Genomic DNA, 25,123 nt, shown 5'->3' on the forward strand with positions numbered 1-25,123 from the left:
ATGTTTTGAGAACAGAACGAGGGTGTTACTGTGTTTGTACATTAAAATTCGGGTATTAACCATGTCGAGTATTGCATCAGACATAAACAGTGATGACACTCATTTAAGAACGAACATCCAAGTTTTGTTCCTTCTTCTTCTTTTGAAAGAATAGAAAGAAAAGAGAAGTGTTAATATATGGCAGAAAGAAATAAAATAGAGAGAAAGAAGGGGACGACTAAAGAAGGAGAGAAAGAGGTGATGAGTAGAATTTGATGAATTTAATAACATGGGAAAGAGGAGGGCATTACATGCAGAGAGGATTGGGAGCTCTTAACTATAAAGAGGTGGGGGGGGTAAATTAAGAAGGCAAGAGGCGGGCTTTATTATAGATATACAGAGAGAGAAAGCGATGGTAAGACAACATAAAAGAATGGACAGGCCTGTCATTGGGAAAAATTATTTTCAAGGCAAGAGACTGAGAGGAATATAGAAGTACGGTCAACAGATCTTGTGTGGTGCCCCAAAGGTTCAACAGACTTAAGTTGAAAGTGAAGGAAGATGGCCTGAATGCTGAGAGTGACGGAGTGAATTAAAAATATAGAAAGGAAAAGAGGGAAGAAATGAAAGGAGGAGAGGGTGAGCTAAAACTTGGAAAGGGAAAGAGGGGGTGGGGTGGATTTAAGGCCTCAGTCATCCAGTGCAACAACTTATTTGGAAGGCTCTCTGGACAGTGAGAACAGATCACTGACCCATATCAAAGTGTGTTTTTGTTGTTATGAAAGGAAATATCCAGTCATTGAATCCTGACATAATTCATACGTGGATTACTTTTCCGTTCTTATATAGGTAGGAGAAATAATGTCTTTTTTTACTTGTTGTTATTCAGGCGTAAAAAGAATAATTGTAATTAGTAAATATGAAGTTATTTACTAGATGCGCGGTGGTTGAGTGCTATAGCGCTTGGGTTTCAAACTGAGTTATCCCAGGTTTGAATCCTGGTGAAAACTGGTAATTTTAATTTTGGGCTCTTTAAGCATTCCTTGTTATCCCTGCGACAATGGACTCAACGCTCAAAAGCTACGGTCTGCAGGCTTTTTCAGTGCACGGACCAAAGGTTTGGAACTCACTCCCCATTGATCTCAGACAGACAACATGCTACACCACTTTTAAGAAGAACATTGAGATCTATCTGTTTAAAACTTTTTTTTTAGATTAGTTTGTCATTGTAACCCTCGTGTTTATGTATGTAATGTTATTACAGCGCATTGAGCCTACATTTAGTTTGTTAACAGCGCTTTATAAATAAAATTATCATCATTGTTATTATTATTCGGTCTTGAAGACGAGCATAATTATTATTATCTTATAAAATACAAACGTTACTTCCTAGTGACAATCTAGTCATGTATGTTAATTAATGATTTATAATCTGCCAAGTCATTGGTTTAACACTTTCCATAGTAAAGACGGTTAGTCGTTGTGCTGGCCACACGACACCCTCGCTAACTGTGGGGCCAGAAAACCTTTACATCATTTGCCCTATTGATTGCAAGGTCTGAAAGGGGAGCTTTACTTTTTTTTTAAACATATATTGAATCTGCTTTGAAGAGTACGGTCTGAGCCGGATCCGACATTGACACACACACACACACACATATATACACACAAACATGCACGATGACGTAGCTAATATAATAATAGACATGACATGCGTATTTATATAACTTTATAGAACCTTGTAATAATGATTAAATTATTTCCGTGGGTCTCTATACAAGGCAGAAAAGATTTACACTATCCTCGAAACGAAAGATTACGAAAGATTACGTAAGAGGGCAGAATTTATTTAATTTATTATTATATATAATAAGGCTTGTCTTCGAGTCCAAAGATTAATGAGGAATACAGTATTTCCCGTGGCTGCGCAGCCCCAGCTGTGACCTGCATATTTTGCCACATCCAGGGCAAGCATAACCATTGTCCGCAGGTGGTCGATTTAGATTTTCTTTTCGTCGTCGTTTGTCCTCGGCAGCAGATTTTCTTTTCGTCTCAAAAGTGTGTATATATAATATATATGGCTCCTTTTGTCTCGAAATGCAATGGATGCGCCCAGGTGAGTCACTGGTTTTGGTTTAGTCTTGAGACGAGGCAGAACTTGGTGTGGCTAATCAAGCCAATTCTAGAGCGGTATACTTGCCACAATTCATGCATGTGTATTCCAATCTAGACTCTATTCAGATATAGAAATTGTGAAGGAGAAAGAGGATTTATTGGATATTTTCGTACATGACGAAAATTAAAACTAGATAACTTGGTGGATCCGGTGTATAAAATAAAGGAAGTATTGATACGATATCTTTTTTTAGTTATAATGAAAATATCACTTTTTTGTTTTCACCAATACTCCAATACAGACGTTAGGATAGAGAACAAAGGTTAATTTTGTTTCATATTAGATATCATGCCTGGCCATAAAGTCTTTAGTGGCGCTTACAAAGTGGAAAATGCCATTTAACAAAGAAAATAATGGCCATGGACAGTTTTGGTGATAGTCTATGTCTAGAAAAATTTTGTGAACAAAAATAAAAACATATTAGGCTTTGTAAAGCCTAATATTCTGCATATATTCCAATAGTTTTTTTTTTATTTCAAATTCACTAGCTGGAGTCTACATACCGATTTTTAAAAAAAAATTCTTTCATAACTCTTCATTACAATTTTTTAATAATTGGTCAATAGTTGGTAAAGGGAGATTACTCTGACACCAATGTTGCTAACTAAAACAAAACAATCATCTGGCATTTCTTGTTGCTCAAGACCCCTTAATTTACTTTAATATTTAGATCTACACTCTAAACTAGTAAGAATCATAAATACTAATAATGAAATCAGCTTTGATTTGTGAGCTAGAAATTTACTAGATCTACTAATACTAGATCTACTTCTACTATTAATTTCTTAATTAATAAGTAAATCTATCATCTACTAAACTCAATCTCAATCTGACCTTAATTAAAACTTTTGACCTGGGGAGGCAGTCTTAACTAGCCTTCCCCCTGCTTATCCAGTTACATCCCCTGCTTAGCCAGTGACATCATCTCATCTCACACAGTTTTTTTTTCACTAAGCCACTAAGCTAAGTCGTTCATCTAACGACCTTTAAATCCTAGCTCTGGAGACAATTAATACCTTCATGCCCAGTGCTATTTTTGCATACACTGATGGGTCGGCATCAATAGATTCTGGAAGAGCAGGCTATGGAGCCTACATCAACTTTCTTGGCTCTTACACAATTAAAATCTTTTGACCATGTGGTAGTGTTTGCAGTTTTGATGCGGAGACCATGGTAGTCTGTGAAGCCTTAAAGGTCATTGACTCTCAACTCGGCGAGGGACATTTGAGGGCAACACAGATTGTTGTGGTCACTGACTCAAAATCTGTACTACAGGCTTTGCAAAGCCCCGGACCATGGCCCCCCAATATCAGCACTGTCATCATGCCTTCACATAACATCAAACAACGCTATGGCACCCCTGTAATAATGCAGTGGGTACTGAGTCACATAGGTGTGACTGGCAACACAATTGCAGACTCTTTGGCCAACCAGGGAGGGCAAATTCCACCCACTGAACAGGCTGTAAGCTTGCATCAAGCCCTGGCTATAATACAAAAAACAGAAATGGAAAAGTGGTTTGAGTGCTGGGACAAGTCCCAAAAAGCCTGTGGAGTCTGGGAGCGCATGAGGTGCCCTGACCGCACTTCCCTGTGGTGGAGGCTGTCCAGGCCTGAGCAAGCTATTATAGCACAGTGCAGGACAGGCCACTGTCCTGTTGGCTCATATTTCTTGCAGCTATGGCCAATTTTGATTCACGGTGCCCCCGCTGCGTGGAAGAAGAGGAAACCGTGCCTCATATTCTGTTTGACTGCCCCAGACTTGCTGATCTCCATCTCGACAGCAGGTATCCCTATTTCATTGCTAGCATCCTCTAGTTCTGCAGTCAGTATTCAAGATTTGCAAGCATATAAGAATGTGACTCCATGACCATGAATTACATCAGTCTGATTTAAGTGTTGAGGGCTAGCTTTTGCCTTTGTCTTTCCATATTGTTTTGACTTAACAAGTGCTGCTGTGGACAGTGCTATTCTGGCCATGTTTGGTTCCATCATTAGAGACAATAGTACTGAAATATTTGAAACTACTGATACTTGACATGTACTTCTAAATTCCTTTAAGTTCAGCTAACCTTTGGTAATCAGATGTTATGGACAATCCACCCCTCCCCCATTTTCCAGTCCCAGAACCATTGAACTATCAAGAGTCAATTGTCCCAGTATTGAAATGTAATATAATTTACATTTGTTGCTGAAATGGTTCATAACTACTTAGCTCATCATTTTATCCAGACTAGAATTGACTAAAACTATATGTTGTTGTTATATCACTATAGATCTACAAAATGGTCTTAATTAATTATTTTTTCTAACTAGATCTAGATCTATTCTATAGATCGAGACTAGATTAGGCACTTACTTGAGTTACATAGTAAGATGGGAAAACTGGACTATATAGAGTGCTTAAACTTTGCACTGTACTAGATATAATTTACATTGTAATTTTATAAATTGTCTAAAGAATATAATGCCAAAAAGGAGTATGACTTTGTTTTTATTTTGTTATTAGATAATATTCCTGGAGTCGGCAGTTACAATCTGTTAGGTGATCATCATGGTCCTATTAAAGGTCTGCCTTTTATATATATTTTTTTAAATTACTATATTTGTATATATATTTATATATATATGTTATATTGCATTGTATCCATTGTATAATATTTATAAATCTTAAATCTATGCTAGCTTATTAAACATACTTTTTTTTTAAGAATGCGCTTACAATACATAACAAAAGAAAAGTCCCAATTGTAGTTTTTATATAAATGAATAAATGTGCTACATTTTTTTTGCAGACTTGGAACTGAACAGAACAAGATCCCTTAGCGGATTAGAGCAAAGTGGAAGGACATATAAAGACATAGGTAAAATAAAGACTTCAACAATCTATGGACTTAGGCAAGGAAAAATATAATTCTTAAATGTTACAAGGATTATTGACTTTTAAATTGGTAAATAAATTTTAGTGTGCAAAGTCAAATAGTTGGATTCCAAACTTTTCTGAATTAGTTGGGAGTCATTTCCATATATATATATATAATAGTTGGGAATCATTTCCATATATATATATATATATGTGGTGGGGTGGCTGATGGGTGAAATGCTTGGCTTCAAAACCGATGGGCCTCTGGTTGGAATTTCATTGAAGACTAGGAATTTGAATTTTAGGATCCTCTTATTCCACCCAACTCTATTGGGTACATGACATTATTTGGGAAACAAAATTAGTTGTTCGTTGTGCTGACATATGACACAATTGTTAGCCAAAGAAACAGAAGACCTTTACATCATCTGTTTTATAGAATGCAAGGTCTGAAAATCAAGTGAAAATATTAGCAAAAACATTTTGGTTATTGATTTACAATTGGTTAACAAAATCAGAATGCTTTATGATTATAATCTTGTACTGTAGTGTTTTCTCTTGCAACAAATTATCTAGTTTAGTACAAAAGATAATATACATAGATAATTAATATATTAATATTCAAATAGCTGTCATATACACAAAAAACTGAAGCTAATAATTAATAAGACCAAAAATTTAAATATACCCTACTTGAACTATTCCGAACAGTATTTTTTGTTAATCACTATGCCTAATATCTAGTTGATAGGAAATGATGTTTATTGAAGGCTTTTTTTTTCTAACAGGGTACAGACTCCCAGACAACATTGAAATGCATAGGAAACTAAAAGAAGCGCAGGATCAAATCAAAAGCTTGGACATTCTCCTCACGGGGGCCAACAAACAAAAGGATATGTTTGAAAAAATTTATAAAGTCTTGGAACAGAAGTTGTCTTCAGGTGAACAAAATCTGAAAGAGCTAGAAAGTGAAAAGAACAAATTAAACAAAGCCATTTCAGAATTGCAGAAGGAAAATACAGATTTGGAAAGCAAAAGAGCCAGCGCTGAACATGAGAGCCATGCTATTTCTGCTCAGCTGGAAAAGGAAAAGAACACTGTAAAGAATCTACAGAAAGAATGCTCGTCACTTCAGTCTTATGTCTGTAAACTTCAGAATGAGGTGAAAGAACTAGAATCTGAGAAAATCAAATTAGCCAAAATCATTTCAAAGTTGGAAAACACTAAAGCTAATTTGGAGAAAGACAGGGATGCCATCTCTTCTTGTTTGAATGAGGAAAAAGAAAGGTATAAGAAAGAATGTGCCACTTTGATGTCAACAATAACACAGTTGCAAAGGGAGGGGAAAATCTATGATGAGGAAAACAATCAAATGGACAGAACAATCCAAGAGCTAGTGACAATGAATGCCAGTCTAGAGAAAACTAAAGATATCATTGCTACTCAGCTTGAAGCCGAGAGAGACAAGTCACAGAAAGAGTTAAAATCATCCATATCAGTATTACTAGAGGAATCAGAGGCAGAGAAAGTCAAGTTAAGCAGTAGAATAACGGAGTTACAGAAAGAGACTTTAGAATTGGGAAAGAAATTAGAAAATACTGAGCAAGAGTTTCAATCTGTTTCATCCCAACTTTTGGAAGAAAAGAGTTCAGTCAGCACTATCAAAGAAGAATGCTCAGCAATGAATTTTACCATTTTAAAAATGGAGAATGAAATAGCAGATTCGAAAACTGAAAAAATTAATTTAGTCCAAGGTTTATCAGAGTTAGAAAACGTTACAGCTAGTCTTGAGAAAGACAAAAATGCCCTCTCTTCATGCATAGAGGAGGAAATAGAAAAGTCTAAAAAAGAATGTTCAGTTTTTATGTCATTAATAACAGAACTAAAACAGAAACTTGAACATTTTCACTCAGAAGTGGTTCAATTAAAAATAACAATTGATGAGCTAGAGAAAAAAAATGCTAGCTTAGAGAATGATAAGAAAGCTATTTCTTCCCAATGGGAATTCGAAAGAGACAAATCACAGATTGCACTTGAAGAATCAGAGGCATAAAAAGATAAATTGAATGCTATGATATCAGAGGTACAGAAAGTGTCATTGGAGTTGGAAAAGAAATTAGAAGATTCAGTACAAAAGTGTCAAGCGATTTCTTCTGAACTGAAGGAAGAGAAGATCTCAGTCAGCACTGAGGAGTACTCATTGATGAAGTTAGCTGTTTCATCAATGGAAACTGAATTAGCAGATCTAAAAGCTGAAAGAACAACTTTAGTTCAGACTATGTCAGAATTAGAAAATGCTAGAATCTGCCTTTCTTCTCGCCTTGATGAGGAGAGAGACATGTCAAAGAAAGACTTATCGATTTTAATGTCATCAGTTGTAGAGCTAAAAAATGATATTGAATATTTTCAAGTGGAAAAAAATCATTTAAATGAAACCATCAATGAGTTAAAGATGAAAAACACTGGGTTAGAAGAAGATAGAAAAGCCTTGTCTTGCCAGCTGGAAGAAAAGGCAGAGAGACATGTAGCAGAATTATTGGAAGAAAAAGTCAAGACTAAATGATATTATTGCTGTTTTGCAGACAGAGTCTTTAGCATTGAAAAACCAATTAACTAATTCTGTTCAAGAATGTCAAGTTCTTTCAACACAACTGAATGAAAAAAATGTGAAATATTTAGAAATGAAGTCAACCATCTCAAGATTGGATGAAGAAGTTACATATTTAGAAAATACAAAAGCTAGCCTGGAAATGGAGAGGGATAGCATCTCTTCCAGTATGATAGAGGAGCGAGAAAAGTTTCATAACGAATGTTCAGTACTGACATCTTCAATCTTAGAATTACAGACCACAGTAACAAACTATGAAGGCAAGAACAATGTCTTGAATAAAACTGTACTAGAACTGCAATCTAAAAATGCTCATTTAGAAAATGATATGAATATCATTTCTTCCCAGCTAGATGCTGAGAGAGTCAAGTCAGCAAAAAAAAATTTTGAGCTTAAGTCGACCATATCTGCATTGCAAGAAGAATCTCAGTCAGAAAAAGACCAATTGAAAATGACCATATCTGCATTGCAAGAAGAATTTCAGGCAGAGAAAGACCTATTGAAAATGACCATATCTGCATTTCAAGAAGAATTTCAGGTAGAGAAAGACCAGTTGAAAATGACCATATCTGCATTACAAGAAGAATCTCAGGCAGAGAAAGACCAGTTGAAAGCTGCCGTATCAGAATTACAGAACGACACCATAGAATTCAAAGAGAAATTAGATTACACTAAGCAAGAGTGTCAAACTGTTTTGTCTCAACTGCATAAAGAAAGGGAGTCTCTAAACTCATACAAATTAGAAAACTCACAGAACTATTTTGAATAAAGAGAAAGAAGTAGCAGATTTGAAAGCTGAAATTAGAAATCTAGCTAATACTTTAGTGGAATCAGAATACATTAGAAACGACCTTGAGAAAGGCTTAGCTGATGAAAGGGAACAATTCAAGAAAGAATGCTCCGTTTTGAACTCATCAGTAGCAGAACTGACGCAGAAGCTTGAGCACTGTGAGAATGAGAGAAGTAACTTGAATCAAACAATACAGGAGCTCAAGACTATGATTGTCCATTTGGAAAACGACAAGGAGGCTTTGTCATCACAGCTGGAAGAAAAGTAAGTCCATAATTATTGTTTGATGTACATTTCTCTCCTGTTTAAAAATTATTCTCAGTTAAAAGATTAAAGTAAAGGTTACCTGTTTCTGTGGCTTACGGTTCACGAGGGTTTCAACTGGTCAGCATGACGACCTACCGCCTTACTTTTCCCTAACTAATGTCAGTTACCCATTTGCGCTGGGTGAACTCAAAGTGCCCAAAGATCCCAAAATTAAAAATCCAAGTCTTCACAGGATTCGAACCCAGGACCCCTAGTTCAGAAGCCAAGCACTGTACCGCTCAGCTACCGCGCTTCAGTTAAAAGATGTTAACATTTTATCTTTAAAAGAAATTTTTTATTTAAAATTACTTTTGTATAACGCATTTTTCATGCTATAGCAGGCTCAGTGCTCTCTAGTTCAAACACTTGTGGACTTAGTGTGTGGTATGTGTATGTTGGGGGGGGGGGGGTATCTGGGAGAAGATTTTGCCTTATTGTAAGAGAGGTATCTGGTATATTTCTGTGCCCACATGATAGGTAGCTAAAGTGCCATTCATCCACATCCCAACAAAGTGACAATTTTGTATTGTTTTTAATTACCTGTTTCTCTTAGGGCTCTGTTGTTTGTTGTGTTGGTGATATTAGATGTTGTAAATTAAAAGTTGCATTGTTAAAAGAAAATTCCTGATTAATCATGTCCTAAACCTATAACAGTTTGTCTACTAAATGGAATGAATGACTTGCACTTGAAAAAAAAAATGTTTACCAAAATTGTTTTACATTTTATCACTAGCTGGAAACTAATTAAAAAAATAGAGCCTTTCAGAGATGTCTTGGATAATTTTCAAATGGAAAAAAAATTCTTGTTGGGTTTGTAGCATTTATGTTTGTATATTTTCTTTTTAATAGTTACTCAGCGATTAGCAAATTTCTTAGTTATTAATTAGAATTGAGCATTTTTTGTTTGTTAATAATATGTTTTACAACAAAGAATCTAATACAAATCTAATAGATGAGCATATTTCAGTGCAACATGTAACAATACTTACTCGTGTCATTAAGATTAGTCTTTAAAAAATATATTTAGATATCTACTAGAAAAACAACTGAAAAGAGATATTTATTTATTTTTTTAAATCATCAGAAACAGACAAATATACAAGTGAGCAAATGGAAAGATAGACCAAAGAAGCCATTAAAAACATGGGTCATCAAAACCATCGCCAGAAAGTCTAATATGTGGAGACTTTGAAAAAGGTAAATTTAGCTTTGCAGGAGGTTCATTTTCACTTTGTAAAATAGCGGCTATGTAAACATTCATCATTCACTCTTCTTCCCTCCCCCATTTCACAACTGCCATAATAGTCTCTCAACATGTTTTTGCTCTATTACAAATCTTGTCCAATTTTCTTATGCAATGCTGTGTTGTATTTATAATTAAATATGCTTTAGATTGCTCCGGTGGTTGCTACTACACAATGCGACTCTTCCAAAATGACAGACACCTGGCGAACCAAGAATTCCTTTTAAAGGTAAACAAAGCAAGCTTTTTGCATAATAGATACAAAAACTACATTTAGTTTTTTTTAAAATCTAATTCATAGGATCCTGAGAAATAATAAGGCAATGACATGGATCTCAAAAATCAAGACTTTTCTTTATTGCGTACAGTATGGCTGACAAACGTAACCGCGTGTATGTTCCACATTGGGGCCCAAAATTCCACATTTTCAACCTGAGTGTTCCACATTTTCAACCTGAGTGTTCCACATTCTGGGTCTTGAGGGTAGGCATGTCTGTGCAACCAAATAAAAAAAAGTTTTTTTCAGATCAAATTCTAATTTGCTTTGCTATCTATAATTACAGGAAAAAAAATGCTGTCTGAATCTGAGTGCATGTGCCCAGTATGCATTAGCTTACTCATCCAGCCTGTAACATTTCCCTGCAATCACTCACTGAGTTTAAAATGTTACAAGGAAACAGTGGAAAAAGCCAACCTCTCATGTCCAGTCTGCAGGAAGCGCATTTCAGTCTGGGCCAGAAAAGCTGCCAAGGAAAATAAATTGATAAACATGGAAATGTGGAAAGACATCCAAGAGGCCTTCCCTGAAAAAGTGAGGCGCAGGCTGGAAGCCAGTGAAGAAAGCAACAGTGAAGATGAAGAAGATGATTTTGAAGCCCGTAAGTTGAAATACATGAAATTAATGTTTTTTGGATTGTTATTTTGCTAGGTATCAAAAATAGTACTAAAATCCCATCAAGGATGTTTGAGAAATATAGAACATAAAGATAAAATCACCTTCAGTAATCCTTTAGTCTTTTTAGGGCATCCATGAACTGTTGGTAAATTCTCTCCATTACTTTCTTTTGCCAGAATAAGCATATCTTTTCCATAGACAGGGCTGTACAGTTCATAATGTTGTCCCCCATTGCATCTTTTATCTGCCTCTCCTTCTTTTTCCTGGAACTGTTCCCTGCAGAAAAAGTTTTGCTAGCCCTTTAAATAAATGTACAGTCTAAGCCAGCGTTTTTTTTTTTTCGACAATGGTCTGAAAAATATCATTACTGTGATTCTAACCACCTTTAGAATGAAACAGACCAGACTAAAGGTAGATTCATGCAAAGACAATGGCTTTAACCTTGAGTAATGATAAAAAAAATATTGAAAAGCTCCCATTTGTTTCAGAGCTGAACAAAATTATTGAAAAGCTCCCATTTTGTTTCAGAGGAAAGAAGACAAATTTCCTGTCCTGGAGAAATCAGACAAGAATATGAAGCTGCTATTCAGCAGGTGAAATATGAATAAACTTTATAATTCCTAGAAATGGAAACAAATTTTAAGTTTTAATTGTCATTCTTTTAGAATAAACGTGGTAATTACGGTGACATTTTTTTTATAGTGCATCTTTCATTCATATTATTCCTTCATCATGTTGTATAAGTGTTTCTCTCTGGTTCATAGGTTTTTCATAGGTCCAATCTCTTTTGTGGATCATTGGGGAGAGACGGTATCTGGGAGGTTTCGGTGCTTCTCAGCTGCGTCCCACAAAATTCCCATACTGGTGTTGTTAGGTGATTCTCTTGTTTCATCTGAGAGGGTGACTTGGCATATATTTGAATCACCTTCCTTGCTTAATTTCTATTAGTTGATAGTAGTAATGGGGGAGTGACTGGCATAATTAAGTGGTATCAATTAATTCAGTTGTGGCTAATTATAACTTAAAAACAAAAAGAAAGAAAATCTAGATCAAAATCATTTTATAGCAATTGCACCATGATATAGTCCAGGGGTTCTCAACCTGTGGGTGGCGACCCCCTTGGGGGGTCGATTGACGATTTGCCAGGGGTCGCCTAAGACCATCGAAAATAAGGATTGTTATAGTCTATTCTTCTATTGCTGTATGTGTGTGTGTGTGCTGGGGTCACGGAAGAGTGGGGGATTGTAAAAAGGGTCGCCGAGCATAAAAGGTTAAGAACCGCTGATATAGTCGATCTGGTTGTGGTATTCTCTGTTCGGACTGTGCCATGTGGTTATACATGATTTTTTGTGGCATCCTAGTTTGTTAGCCTGTAAGAGATTGTTGTATTTTGCAAATTCTAAAAGTGGTTGACCTCGTTCATTGGTTGAGAGGTTACTGTATCTTCCACAAGTGCCTTTCCAGGTTTGGTAGGAGTCACTTCCTACTTTGGCATTCCAGTCTTCTTGTACAACAAGGATGTCCTTTTTCAGAACTTTATTGACCACTTCCTATAATAGCTCATAAAACTCTTCTACTGCCTCATCCTCATATGTTGATGTAGGAGTGTATGCTTGAATGATGGTGATATTGAAGGGTGATGCCTTTAAACTTATGGAAATGAGTCGACTAGATATAGGGTACCAGTTCTCAACGCAATTGCTGTAGTTACTGTGTACAAGAAATCCTACTCCTTGTTCGTGGACATCTTGTAGTCCACTGTAGTCCAGTTTATGGCCCTCTTCTGTGGTTGTTTCACCTATGTTTTTCCAGCACATTTCAGAGAGTCCTATGATGTTGAAATGAATTAGGTTAACTTCATGTGTGGGCTCTTCAACTTGTCCTTCCTCTATTAGTGATCTCACATTCCATGTTCCTATGGTGATTTTATTCCTGGTATTTATTTTATTTTTGCACGGACCAGTAATACACTTCTCACCTCCGTCCTGGTCTGTGAGTGTAGACGCGTCCCTTGGTAACCCGGGCTATGGCCGAGCCGGTATGGATTTATTTACTGTCATTATCTCATTTGGTGTAACGAGGGCTAAATACTTGCATGGCGGCGCCCATCCCTCTCTATGCTTGACCACAACTGAGTACCTCTAATTTGGTGGTTCGCCTTGGTCCTGAACATGTGGCGTCGTAGTCCATCCTGGGACTCTTCCTTCCTGGCTGGTGACCTTAGTCTAGAAGGCCTTTCACCCAGTGGTGCCATGTTATCACCACCCCCTCACATGGTTTAGTCCCCCAGCTGAAGCGGTTTTCCAGGACATGGCGCTTGGAGCCACATGTGTGAGATTTAGGGGTCGGAAGGGGACCAGTGAGGCCATCCACCTAATAGTGCAGCATACCGGACCATCAAAGGTACTACCCCTTCCAGTACCCCCTTTGCCCCTATTTAGACTTAGTTGTTTCAAAACTTGATTAACAAGAACATCTGGATATTGATTATAATACTTTAATAATGTTGATCAAGCATCAACTGTTACTGTCAAGCAGACCAGATCTTTCTTTACAGCCCCTTTCTCTCTTTAAATAACTAAATATATGTAGATCTAGATTTATTTTTTAACTGAACTGTAGCTCTGTTCCATCTGCAAAATAACCACAACAGATACCAAAATCAATGAAATTCAATGACCAAAACAAAAATTTTACCCTAACAACTGTCCTACACAAAAAGACACTTCCAATGCTGGCTGGTGCAAAAGTAACTATTAATTATACCATTTCTCTGCCAATTCCTCCATAAAACAACATGTTGTGTTAAATGGTTAAAAAAATATATTATTTGCATTGAGCCCGATCTACTTCTCTGTGGCTATACATTACTGCTATAGCACTCTGTCTTTATAGCATCAGTTGTGCCAAGGCTTTGTTGAGTGTTTTCTTATATCAATAAACTCCAAAAAAAAATTCTTGTTCCTTTATGGACGTAGGTAGAACTTCACTGGAATTGAATCTCTTTTATATGAAAATGTTTATTATTCAATAGATTCAGCAAAAAAAGGACGAACAGGCAAAGAAAGAGGAGGAGGCCAGTAAAGTAAATTTTGAAGCTCTGCAACAGGAAGAATTTTTGTCAGAAAATGTGGAAATAGAAGAGAAAGCACTGATGCTTGAATAGGTCAATAAATATTGTAATAAATAAAAACTTAATAATGTAAAAATAATTTGAATTTATTGATTTTGATTGTTTCTAATTCTGTTGAAGTGTCTTTCATATTTTTATTAATCAATGCTTTCATGTTTTTTAAACTGGAATTGTGTTTCTTGTTTCAGAAAAAGTCTAAACAAAATTGCCTCGTTCTGAATCCAGTTGTCAGATTAAAGAAGTGTTTAAAAGCAGAGGAATTAGTGTTGAATTGGAGAGCTAACAACTGTCCTTCTGGCACTGAAACTTTCCATGACTCTTCCCAACTCACAGAAAACAGATCAGCTATACCTGCTGGCAATAGTTCAGAAAAGAATGATGACCTTAGGTTTGCAACTAAGTTGCAAGAATTTTTTGACTTAATGGATAAAAAAAGAATAGTGGTGGATAGATCAAAAGGATCCAGAAATGAATATACATTGCGTAGAAAGCATAAATGTGATGAGTGACTGTTACATTGTGTTGTTGATTGTTATATGTTGGGTTGAGTTTTTTTTTTTTTATGTTTTAGTAATGTTTTTGTTGTTGGCTGCTTTCTTTTTGATACTGTCACATGACCCATAACAGTCTGACCTTTTGCACTTACCTATACTATTGAATGACATCGTCATACAAAATAACAATTTAAAAGAAAGAATAATTATAAGTTACGTTATTTATCAGCCTCTAGGCATCAATTTATTGTTTATGTCCAGAATGTACAGAATGCTGTGTAAACATATGATGTTATTCTAAACACAGACTTATTGTTCTTGAGTTGTTGATTCCAAGTGCTTCCTATTCTATCTAGATCACATGTTTTTGAATTATATTGGTCTATATATATATATAAATATACATTACAATTTATTGATGATTCTATATATCCATCATTTGAAACCTTTCATTTACTTTTTTTTACTGCTAATTATCAAACAAAATTTCTAGATACATGTATGATCTTTGCATAGTCTATGCCAAACATTTACCCTGTATTGTCATGTTATATTTGATATTTTCATGTATTAACTTACTGCCAAAGCCTTAAAGAGAAATACATTCATTAATCTCTGAAGGTAAATTTAGCATTATTCGCTAAAACTTTGCAAAAAAAAACACTATTTGAAAATGTCTAATTTTTTTTTTTTAACTTTTAGCAAGCATTGTTTATTATAATACTATCAGACTTAATCAAAATACATTTTCATAAACTAAATTGAACTAAAACTTTGACAGCACATTGATTAAAATGTAACAGACTTTGTTTTTGTCATTTCTTTTAATAAAAGCCTTAATGAAAAAACCTGAGGATTGTATGGAGATAGTTTAATAGTTTGTACAAAATATAGCATCACTACATTATGTGCTCACCAAGAGAATTATGGGATAGAAAGATAGTAACATCAGAAACAACATACTCCAGTGGCTATTGTCACTCAACTATGTACATACTCTAATGGATACTTGCCTTGATCAATATACAACTGACTTCAGTGGATCCTATCAATTTACTGTGTGGGAGACCAAAGTTCAACTATAATTAAGATGTTAAAACAATACATTCTAAACACAATCACTAGTTTGATGTGAAGGCACTGAACTATGTATTTCAAAACTTGAGCTATTCTGTGCATGCAGTGTCTTGTCCCATGAAAAACCAAAAGGTCACTCAACACTATTTGATCACATCACTATCCTAACTTTTAACAGCAGTTAGTTGCATAAATAGTTCTGTACATATATATATATATATTATAAATATAAATTGTAACAAACCAACTTATAGTGAAACCCATCCCATGTAGCTATTATCTAGACATGAGTGTAACAGTGCTAGACAGCAGTGTATTCTAGAGGAACTACTGGGCACAGCCTAGCAATAACAAACCAACTTATAGTGAAACCCATCCCATGTAGCTATTATCTAGACATGAGTGTAACAGTGCTAGACAGCAGTGTATTCTAGAGGAACTACTGGGCACAGCCTAGCAATAACAAACCAACTTATAGTGAAACCCATCCCATGTAGCTATTATCTAGACATGAGTGTAACAGTGCTAAACAGCAGTGTATTCTAGAGGAACTACTGGGCACAGCCTAGCAATCATTTCTACACAACGTTTGGAAAAAAAAAGGGGGGGGAGTACAACATATTATGTTATGAGTACAGGCAGGCTACACAATAACAAATAAATATGACCGATGCAATAATGTCAACTTCTAAATGACAGATACAAGAATGTCATTTCCGAACAATAATATGAATACATTATTTATACTAAAACATGTGTCTAGTGTTTTTGACTGAGTATTAAGAATAATCATAGATGTGTTGGTTAGCTAGAGACACACACAGACAAGACACATTGCATTGTGTTGGCTAGCTAGAGACACACAGACAAGACACATTACGTAGTGTTGGCTAGCTAGAGACACACACAGACAAGACACATTACGTAGTGTTGGCTAGCTAGAGACACACACAGACAAGACAATACGTTGTGCTGGCTAGCTAGAGACACACAGACAAGACACATTACGTAGTGTTGGCTAGCTAGAGACACAGACGAGACACATTACATAGTGCTGGCTAGCTATCTAGAGACTCACACAAACAAGACACATTACGTTTGGTTGGATATTTAGAACTTCAACAGATAGGCAAGAGACACAACCACTCCACCAATATACAAAAAATAAAGGTCTGATGCAGTCAACTTGAATCTAGATTGATATATACCGCAGTCAACTTAAATCTAGGTTGATATATACTGCAGTCAACTAGGTCAAAAATATATCCATGTAGATTAATATAAAATTAATAGTAACTCACAGGAAACACATATCCTAAACAAAATAGGGGTGGAGGGGTATTTGAATACAATTTGTTTTTTTTTTAGTAACAACATAACCAAAAGACAGTATGAAGTTCCCAGTAAATATTTTGACCAGCAAAACTTTTACTGTCAGCATAATGGAAACAAATCAAGATGAACAATAAAAGAATGACCAATTCTATGACAAGCATCATATATATAAATGTAACTCATACAGAAACTAGTTAGATTTATACCCTTCGTAACAATACAGATATGAAGATACTGACCATAGAAAAAGGTTGAAAATAAAAAGTGAAATGAAATCTATAAACAAATACCTAAACTAACTTTTCAAACATTTTACTTTTTTTTTCAATACCATACAATTGGTCACAACTATACACACAGACTTGGTATTAACATCACAATCTCTGAATGTTTAATAGGCTTTGATTCACTCAGACATAAAGCATCCATTCACTCAAACATCATAAAGCCTTCATTCACTCAAATATTAACTATTCATTTACTCAAACATAAAGCTTTCACTTTGAAAAAACAAGTTAAAATTACTTTTTTTTTAATTATGAGAGAAATGATCAACTATTCATTAATTCCTTAGCCAATGTTCCAGAGCTGTTATCAACAAATTATTGTGCATTGGTTAAACTGATTCCCCAACCCCCCCCCCCCCCCAACCATACATTATTACTTAAAAATTAATTAATTAAAAGTTGTTCATTTTTACAAGTCAGTCGGGGCTTAACATTCAATTTTAATTAGTATCATAATTATGACAAAATTATGACAATAAAGATAAGGTCTCATACATATGGAACTTTGACTAAACCAAACAGCCAAACACCTTGGTACAATAACTAACTATTGCTTTTATTATGGCAACAAGGTTTAGTTCAGGACATCACTGGCCTAAATACAAATTTTCTCAAACAGAAAAACTTGTGTTCACACTGGTGATGACTGCACTCTAGAATTGACCAACATTATAAGTGACCAGCACAGCAATGAGTGACCAAAACACATGTATGCTGACACAGAAATTAGTGTCCCTTTTCATTTGTTTCCAAGAGATGAAGTTTTAAAGGGAAAATGGGAAATATTTATTCGGCTGAAGAGCAAATAGTTCACAAAGGCATATGCTCACATTAAATTCTCGGAAGACAAGTACCGGTGCTCGGATTAGTAGATCTAAAGGATTTGGGTGCCCACTCGTGACGTCACACAGAAATTCCGTGAAAATCTGACCGTTTTGCATGCGCAGAAAAATTATGTCAGAAAAACATCAATTACTAAGTTTACCTTACCTTTACCTTTACCTATCTCTTGGTCTGTTGAACCTTTGGGGCAACAGACAAGACTTGTCGACCGTCTTTCTCCATTCCTCCCTTTCTTTTGCCTTGTTTAGAACCTCTCGCTCAATGGCAGGCGCGTCCATTCTTTTATGTTGTCCTCCCATCGCTTTCTCTGTCTGCCTCTTCTTCTTTTCCTGGTACTGTTCCCCGAAGAAAGATCTTTGCGAGCCCCGTAGATCTTGTAATATGGCCATATTTAAGCTTTCGTCTTTTTACAATAGTTAGCAGGTCATCATGGGCTCCGATCGCTGCAGTAAACTTGTCTTTGATCTCTTGGTTTGTAACGCGGTCTTTAAATGTGATGCCTAGGATCCTTCTGTAGCATCTCAATTCCATTTGCTAGGATCCTCCTCTCTAGCTCTGCATTTTTATACGCTTGCGAGTTGTGGACTTTGAATTACTAAGTTATTCTTGCAAATTAAAAAAAAAAGAATAATATATTCATTTTCTGTAAATCATAATCATATTATATCAACAATTGTCAAAACCATCGGACTTTCACTTTAATAAATTTTGTAGGATAACTGCAGAAAAAATAAGTATAGACATTGAAAGTGAACTGGATAGATGTTGCTTATAAGCTAGAGTAAATAGTTCACCATGAAGATTTCTGAAAATAAAAAGCGGCTGTATTGCAAGTGATCCTGGGAAGCTTATTAGACAAGTTCTGAAATCAGAATTAATGTTCCATGTGTTCCATGATTTGCAAGTCTTTGTTTAACTTGGGTTAATAGTTCTGATGGAGGTGGGGTGGCTGAGTAGAAAAAGCACAACTTGGCTTCCAAACAAGGGTCACGAGTTCAAACCCTGGTTAAGACTGGGATTTTTTTTTATTTTGAGGATATTTGGTTGAGCAGAAAAAGCACTTGGCTTTCAAACCAGGTCCCGGGTTCAAATCCTGGGGAAGACTGTGATTTTTAATTTCAGAATCCGGCGCTTCTGAGTCCACCCAGCTTTAATTAGTATAGTGTGCGTGTGAAGTTTTCTTGTTTAAACGTTATGTTTTTAGGTATAGGAAGTGGTTTGTATTGGGCATGTTTTGATTTGTTCATTCATTTACTATCTCATGTTTTGTACATATTTAAAATATTAGGTCTATTGTATTTAGCCAGAAGCGTAGCTAGCCATGTAGCTAGCCATGTGCGGCACTCCGATCATAAAATCTCGAAGCTGGTGTTCCATTAGTATAGCTCCATGGTTTTCATGCAAACATTTTTGAATAGGCGCTAACAACATCTAGCCCTGCTGGTTTTTATTTGTTTCGATCGCCATCAAAATCCCTGAGACTTTCAAGAGTCAGATCTATTTCATGCTTTTTGGTCTGACTTTTGAAAGAGATGAATAAAGTGAGGCGGAAATCGGGATTTTACCAGAATTTTTGACAGCAAACTCGGAAGATCTCTCTGTTCTCTTTCATCTCTTTGTTTAAAGAGTTTCCTTATTCAGACAAAACCTATGGCCTGGTAGAGTTGAACTATCCTCTTAACATAATCAACTATGGTAACAAACAGATTTCCAGATACCTGCACACCCAGGAGAGGACGAATAGGAGGACAAAGTTTTACAAAAGAGGACAAAAAGAGGACGAAGCTTGATGAAAAAGAAAAAAAAAGAACAATAGAAGACAACGCTTGACAAAGTATGATTGAAAAGAGGACAAAGCTTGACAATGGAGGACAGTTTGACAAAAGGTAAAAAAATGAGAACAGAGCTTGATAATAGAGGACAAAACGAGGACAAAGCTTGGCAATAGGTGACTAAATGAGGACTGAGCTTGACAATAGAGGACAAAAGGAGGACAAAGCTTAACAATAGAGGACAAAATGAGTTGGATTTTCGGAAGTCTATTTTGCTTTTATCTATATTTCTTTACCACTCCGTGCACGCAAAAGTGTGAGTTATTAAGAACCTTAAGTCGTGTAGTAAAAAGCTAAATAGGCCTACATTTTCTCCAAGATTTATTTTTTCCAAATCTCTTCCATGCAAACACATTGACACTGGAAAATTATCTCCCCATTTGTTTTTTTTTTTTTATTTTATATCTTCTTTGTCTTATAGGAGAAAGGGAAAATAAGATAAGATAAATGTTTTATAAATGTATTATAAATGTATCTTGTACCTTCTCACGCGAGATTTTTTAGCGGAATCTGATACAACCCACAAGCATCGAGACGAAGGTTTTATCAAACAGATTCGTAACAACAAAATAATTAAAAGTACTCCCTTTTACAACTTCTAGAGCGATTATTCCCCTCCAAATAATTAATGAATGTTAGATTAAAAAACACTGGAACATTTTTTACCCCTCCCCAATCCCCCTTGCTGTTGACGCTCGTTGACTTGTAGCACCAAACTGCTGGTAGACATCTATAGGCGTAATATATCTTGACTAATACAACTTTAAATAACTTCCTTTCGTGAACGAAACAAAATAAAACTTTTATTAAAATATTGACAAAATCTAGTTGATGTGAGATTTAAAAAACCTTTCAGTCTCAGGTTCTGGAGTCGTCTGTCCTAATTAAGACCGCTGACGACAACGCCACCTACGTTGCATCATTCGCACGATAACATCTCACGCTAACATCTCCCCATCTTCACCATAAATAAACACACACACACACAATTTATAACAACCCTTACACCCCCCCCCCCCCGAGAAAGAATCCTCTTGGACCGTTGGGCCATCATGCAAGGTTTGTCGACCGTCTTTCTCCATTCCACTTTGTTTTTTTTTGCTTTAGATAGAACCTCTTTCAATAGCAGGCCCGTCCATTCTTTTATGTTTCTAGAGTTAATGTCTATGATTATTTATATTCAATTTTCGTGGAACGAATTCAGGTCAAATGATCTCTATTTACCAAGCGTATATCAACTCATTCTTGTCTGTCTGTCTATCACGTAAAAAAGATTTTACACGTTATTTCTCCTACACCCATTCTCGGATCAAGTTAAAACTTTGCACAATTATTCATTGGCATAGACAAAGCATGAATCAATAATAAAAAAAACAATTAATAAATTAATTAATGCTAATTAATTATTTTGCTTGATACCTACAAGGAAAGCTGAGCCTTCAGTATTCATAGATATGGATAAATATGTAGGGTTTTGTCCTCTTAGATAATTGTACACTTTTTTTCTCACACACCCATTCTCAGCCTTAAACAATTCATTCTTTATTTTTTAAAAGGTTCACAGACTAGTGGTTCACAGACTAGTAGTTCACAGACTAGTGGTTCACAGACTAGTGGTTCACAAACTAGTGGTTCACATACTAGTGGTTCACGACTAGTGGTTCACAGACTAGTGGTTCACGACTAGTGGTTCACAGACTAGTGGTTCACAAACTAGTGGTTTACAGACTAGTGGTTCACGACTAGTGGTTCACGACTAGTGGTTCACGGCTAGTGGTTCACAGACTAGTGGTTCATAGACTAGTGGTTTACAGACTAGTGATTCACGACTAGTGGTTCACAGACTAGTGGTTCACAGACTATTGCTTCACAGACTAGTGGTTCACGGCTAGTGGTTCACAGACTAGTGGTTCACAGACTAGTGCTTCACAGACTAGTGGTTCACGGCTAGTGGTTCACAGACTATTGGTTCACGACTAGTGGTTCACAACTAGTGGTTCACTGGATAGTAACATAGTGTTAATATTTTCGTCTCCAGTCCATATATATCGCAGGTTAAGGTGACATTCGTTCTGGTGGTAGAGGAGCCAGCCATTTCTTGTTTGGCACGCTTTTCTTTCAGAGCTGAGGCCCATGTTCTTATGTTCCCTGTACTTCGCTTTCTTGGTCACCATCTCTCTCCAAGAAGTGCAGTCTAGGACGAAGTCTTCCCAGTGGTCAGTATCAATGTCCACTGCTTTTAGGTCGCCTTTGACGTCATCCACAGATCTGAGATGGACATGTATGATAAAAAAAAAACAATCATTGTACTGCGTATGTGTGTGCTTGTGTGTACTGTACAAATTATACATGATTTGATGATAGTATGTGTTGTTGCCCGTTTTTAAATTCAGCACCAATCAGCTGGCAAACTAAACGGCTATTGGCGTAATGTATCTAAACAAATAAAACTTCAAATAACTTGAATAACTTCATTTTGTGAACAAAACTAGATAGAAATGCATTTTAATATAGACAAAATCAAGTTAATATGAAACCAAATACATGGAGTAGACTGTCGCAGTTATCTATGTAACTGTATAGTAGAATTAGTTCTCTAATTGATAGTGCGGCGTTGATCACTATATTGATGACGTCATTACATTATTAATATTTTCTGTGTAGACTAGAGGACTGAGCTTTTGTTGCTTGTCACAACTTCTAGTGACGTAAATTTAGTGTGTGTGTGATTTGCGTCATTTATCGTCTAGTACAGTCTCTCCATTGTTTTGTACGTTGATACAGATAGACGTTTTTTTTGAGAGCTCTGGAATTTCTCCTTGGTTTTTGTTATTGGATAGCCTTAGCATTTGCCTTGGACATTTTCTTGTTGGATTATCTTGACCCCTGTTTAGGGTGAGTTTTATTTTTCATTGTATAGTTTTTCTATTTGAATTCGTTCGTATTTGTAAGTCTATAATTAGACTAGATATAGATGATTAGAAGAATCCTTTCTTTTATCTTCTATAGGGTTTTAGTGTCAAGACTTGTTTATTCAGTCTCAGTTCTATATTGAGAGTACAACTGTAGGTCTACAGTCTACAGGACTGAGGTCTTTCTCTCAGTTGGTCGTCTGGTGTGCACGTGGATTTGTACATGAGTCTGAGGTTCAAGATTCCAGACTGCGGGTTGCAGTGGTCAGACCTGATGGTGTAGTGTCAACTATGAACTTCTACTTTTTGGAATTGTCATCAGTGGACAGTACCTGATCTAGAGGCTAGATCTACATATATTACCAGTTGTTGTTTTTGAGATTGAAGGACTATGTGATCCATTGAACTACTTATTATATTTAAGGTAATATACTATGTGTTTCATAATTATATGAATGATTTTTATCTAAGGAGACTAACTGGATCATTGTAGATTACATATTATTACATATTGATATTTCATACTATTATTATCAGTCATCATGAATCAGTCATTTGTAAATATATCACAAGAATAAATTTTATTGTTATTTACATCATACACTTAGTTTATTAGTTTATCTACAACTATATGTGTATGATGTGCTTGTCAGGCTGAACTTGAGCCAAAATATTATAAGTTCAGAAAATAATAACAATAATACAAATTGAAATAATATTTAATATTAATAAATATTTGCATTGGAAATATATAATAATAATTTGATAAATACAATAATACAAGAACCTGACATAGACTTTAGTAAGAATATTTCTTAACATGATTTAACTCACTACAATAACACAACCTTTCAGTCTTATGTTCTGGAGTCGTCTCCCCTAACCAAAACTTGATAACGACAGCGCCTATTTAGTTGATGTAAATCAGGTAGGTTAATTTAGGTGATGTTATTTAGATGGCGTTAATTAGGTGATGTTTATAAGGTAATGTTAACTAGGTAATGTTAATTAGGTGTTAATTAATTAGGGGAGGTTTTCCTTGTCTGTATTTGCCAAATACGAGCTATAAATCTACAAATAGAAAACAAAACCTGTATAAATACTCAGAAAGACACAGATATAAAGGTACATTTCTTATTCCATATACTGAGATATACATATACAAATTCTCCATCTTTCCTAGTGCTATTTGAGCATGGTATCAGTGGCACAAAGGGGTTCAATGAACCCGGGACCACGACCATCAGGGGACACAGCCTGTGACGTAGCAACACTAGCTCAACGGGGTTTATTTCACTTGAGCCCATGACGGATGACAAAAAGGGGCCACATGAGATTTAGGGGATGATATCAAAGTGAAAAAAAAACTCTTTTGTAAGAACCGATTAAAAAGTAGAATCTACAAAGCTTCCTCAAAATGTTCTTAACTTTCTACCCAAAACGTTATATTCGTTTTAAAACATTAATCAGTGTTTTTAAGCTAAAGTCAGCGTACTAGCGACTTAAATTACTTCATTGTAAGAATTTACTCTCAACCAGGTTAATAGTAGCGGTGGCTAGCACTGATCGTGCATTTGAGGTAACAATAGTTGCTTGATCATTCCACTCTGTTTCTTCTTCTGTATATTTTATAAAACCATGAATAGTATTCAAGGAATGGGGGGGGGGGGGCAGGGCCCTATGCGAAACGGATTGAGCGGGGCCCAGTCTGTGTAGGGATAAGAATAGTAAGGGAAAATTATGATTATTGGTTAAATATGCATGAGTAAATGCATGACGCGTAGGACGTAATCATCTTCTTTTTAAAGTAACGTCTGTAATATATAAGATATAAGATTATGATCTAGAATTAGCGCGGGGCCTAAGAAAGTGCAGGGCCCACTGCTGAGGCATAGGTTGCAATGGCCTCACACCGGCCCTGGGTGGGGGGGGGGGGAAGAGTTTGGTTAAGAAAATATTTATGTGTTGTAGAGAAAGAGAAAATGGAAATGGGAAGAGGGTTGACAATAACATTTTAGTCTATAGGGATAGTCCTGATGGTCAGGAATCCAAATTGTGACATACTTGCTGATTATTCAATTTTCTGAAAGCTCAATTTGTTTCTTTTTTGCTATAACTATAACATAGTTAATTATAGGTATTTTGTATTAACACTTCGCTGAATTCTGGGACTTAAGTCAGAGATCTAAACTGACTTCTTTCTGATGTGTTTATTAAAAAAACAAACTTTTGCACTTAGAGGGCCATATGAGACATTTGTATATAATGTTCTGCTTATTGTCCAGTGCACAATTGTAAGCGCAATCAACGATGTGTTAAAAATGTTGGAAAGTTAGCAGCAAGATCTACAT

At 35.8% G+C, this 25,123-nt stretch overlaps 4 protein-coding genes and 1 long non-coding RNA gene across 5 annotated transcripts; all 5 read left to right on the top strand.

Moving 5' to 3' along the window:
* Positions 1 to 2,838: 2,838 nt before the first annotated feature.
* Positions 2,839 to 7,070, top strand: LOC129924091 (myosin heavy chain, striated muscle-like; the record flags this gene model as incomplete). Its single annotated transcript, XM_056017901.1, has 4 exons — positions 2,839 to 2,842; positions 4,664 to 4,723; positions 4,950 to 5,018; positions 5,806 to 7,070. Coding segments are annotated over 4 exons (1,398 nt in total), but the record flags the coding sequence as incomplete, so codon positions are not given.
* Positions 7,071 to 7,088: 18 nt separating this feature from the next.
* Positions 7,089 to 7,717, top strand: LOC129924093 (uncharacterized). Its single transcript, XM_056017903.1, has one exon. It carries the CDS (start codon positions 7,089 to 7,091, stop codon positions 7,578 to 7,580), a length of 492 nt encoding a protein of 163 aa, XP_055873878.1. The 3' UTR covers positions 7,581 to 7,717.
* On the top strand, positions 7,699 to 8,394 carry LOC129924090 (lamin-L(III)-like). The gene has a single exon (XM_056017900.1). It carries the CDS (start codon positions 7,699 to 7,701, stop codon positions 8,392 to 8,394), a length of 696 nt encoding a protein of 231 aa, XP_055873875.1.
* A 151-nt stretch (positions 8,395 to 8,545) lies between these two features.
* On the top strand, positions 8,546 to 15,299 carry LOC129924092 (E3 ubiquitin-protein ligase rnf168-like). Its single transcript, XM_056017902.1, has 7 exons — positions 8,546 to 8,679; positions 9,806 to 9,918; positions 10,114 to 10,193; positions 10,528 to 10,842; positions 11,388 to 11,452; positions 13,894 to 14,025; positions 14,181 to 15,299. The coding sequence occupies exons 4-6, from the start codon at positions 10,536 to 10,538 to the stop codon at positions 14,023 to 14,025; spliced, it is 504 nt and encodes a 167-aa protein (XP_055873877.1). The 5' UTR covers positions 8,546 to 8,679; positions 9,806 to 9,918; positions 10,114 to 10,193; positions 10,528 to 10,535; the 3' UTR covers positions 14,181 to 15,299.
* A 7,119-nt stretch (positions 15,300 to 22,418) lies between these two features.
* Positions 22,419 to 23,371, top strand: LOC129924089 (uncharacterized). The gene is made up of 2 exons (XR_008775995.1): positions 22,419 to 22,755; positions 22,870 to 23,371. It is a non-coding gene; the product is annotated as an uncharacterized LOC129924089 (long non-coding RNA).
* The last annotated feature ends 1,752 nt before the right edge of the window (positions 23,372 to 25,123 follow it).

Source organism: Biomphalaria glabrata, unplaced genomic scaffold, assembly GCF_947242115.1.
Source record: "Biomphalaria glabrata unplaced genomic scaffold, xgBioGlab47.1 scaffold_36, whole genome shotgun sequence".
In the NCBI taxonomy this organism is placed as follows: Eukaryota; Metazoa; Mollusca; class Gastropoda; family Planorbidae; genus Biomphalaria; species Biomphalaria glabrata.

Bases quoted from the DNA above. Each gene is read 5' to 3' on its own strand.
- LOC129924093 (XM_056017903.1), top strand. From the start codon at position 7,089: ATGATATCAGAGGTACAGAAAGTGTCATTGGAGTTGGAAAAGAAATTA.
- LOC129924090 (XM_056017900.1), top strand. From the start codon at position 7,699: ATGAAGTCAACCATCTCAAGATTGGATGAAGAAGTTACATATTTAGAA.
- LOC129924092 (XM_056017902.1), top strand. From the start codon at position 10,536: ATGCTGTCTGAATCTGAGTGCATGTGCCCAGTATGCATTAGCTTACTC. The intron at 10,843-11,387 runs GTAAGTTGAAAT...ATTTTGTTTCAG, and splicing joins AGAAGATGATTTTGAAGCCC to AGGAAAGAAGACAAATTTCC. The intron at 11,453-13,893 runs GTGAAATATGAA...ATTATTCAATAG, and splicing joins ATGAAGCTGCTATTCAGCAG to ATTCAGCAAAAAAAGGACGA.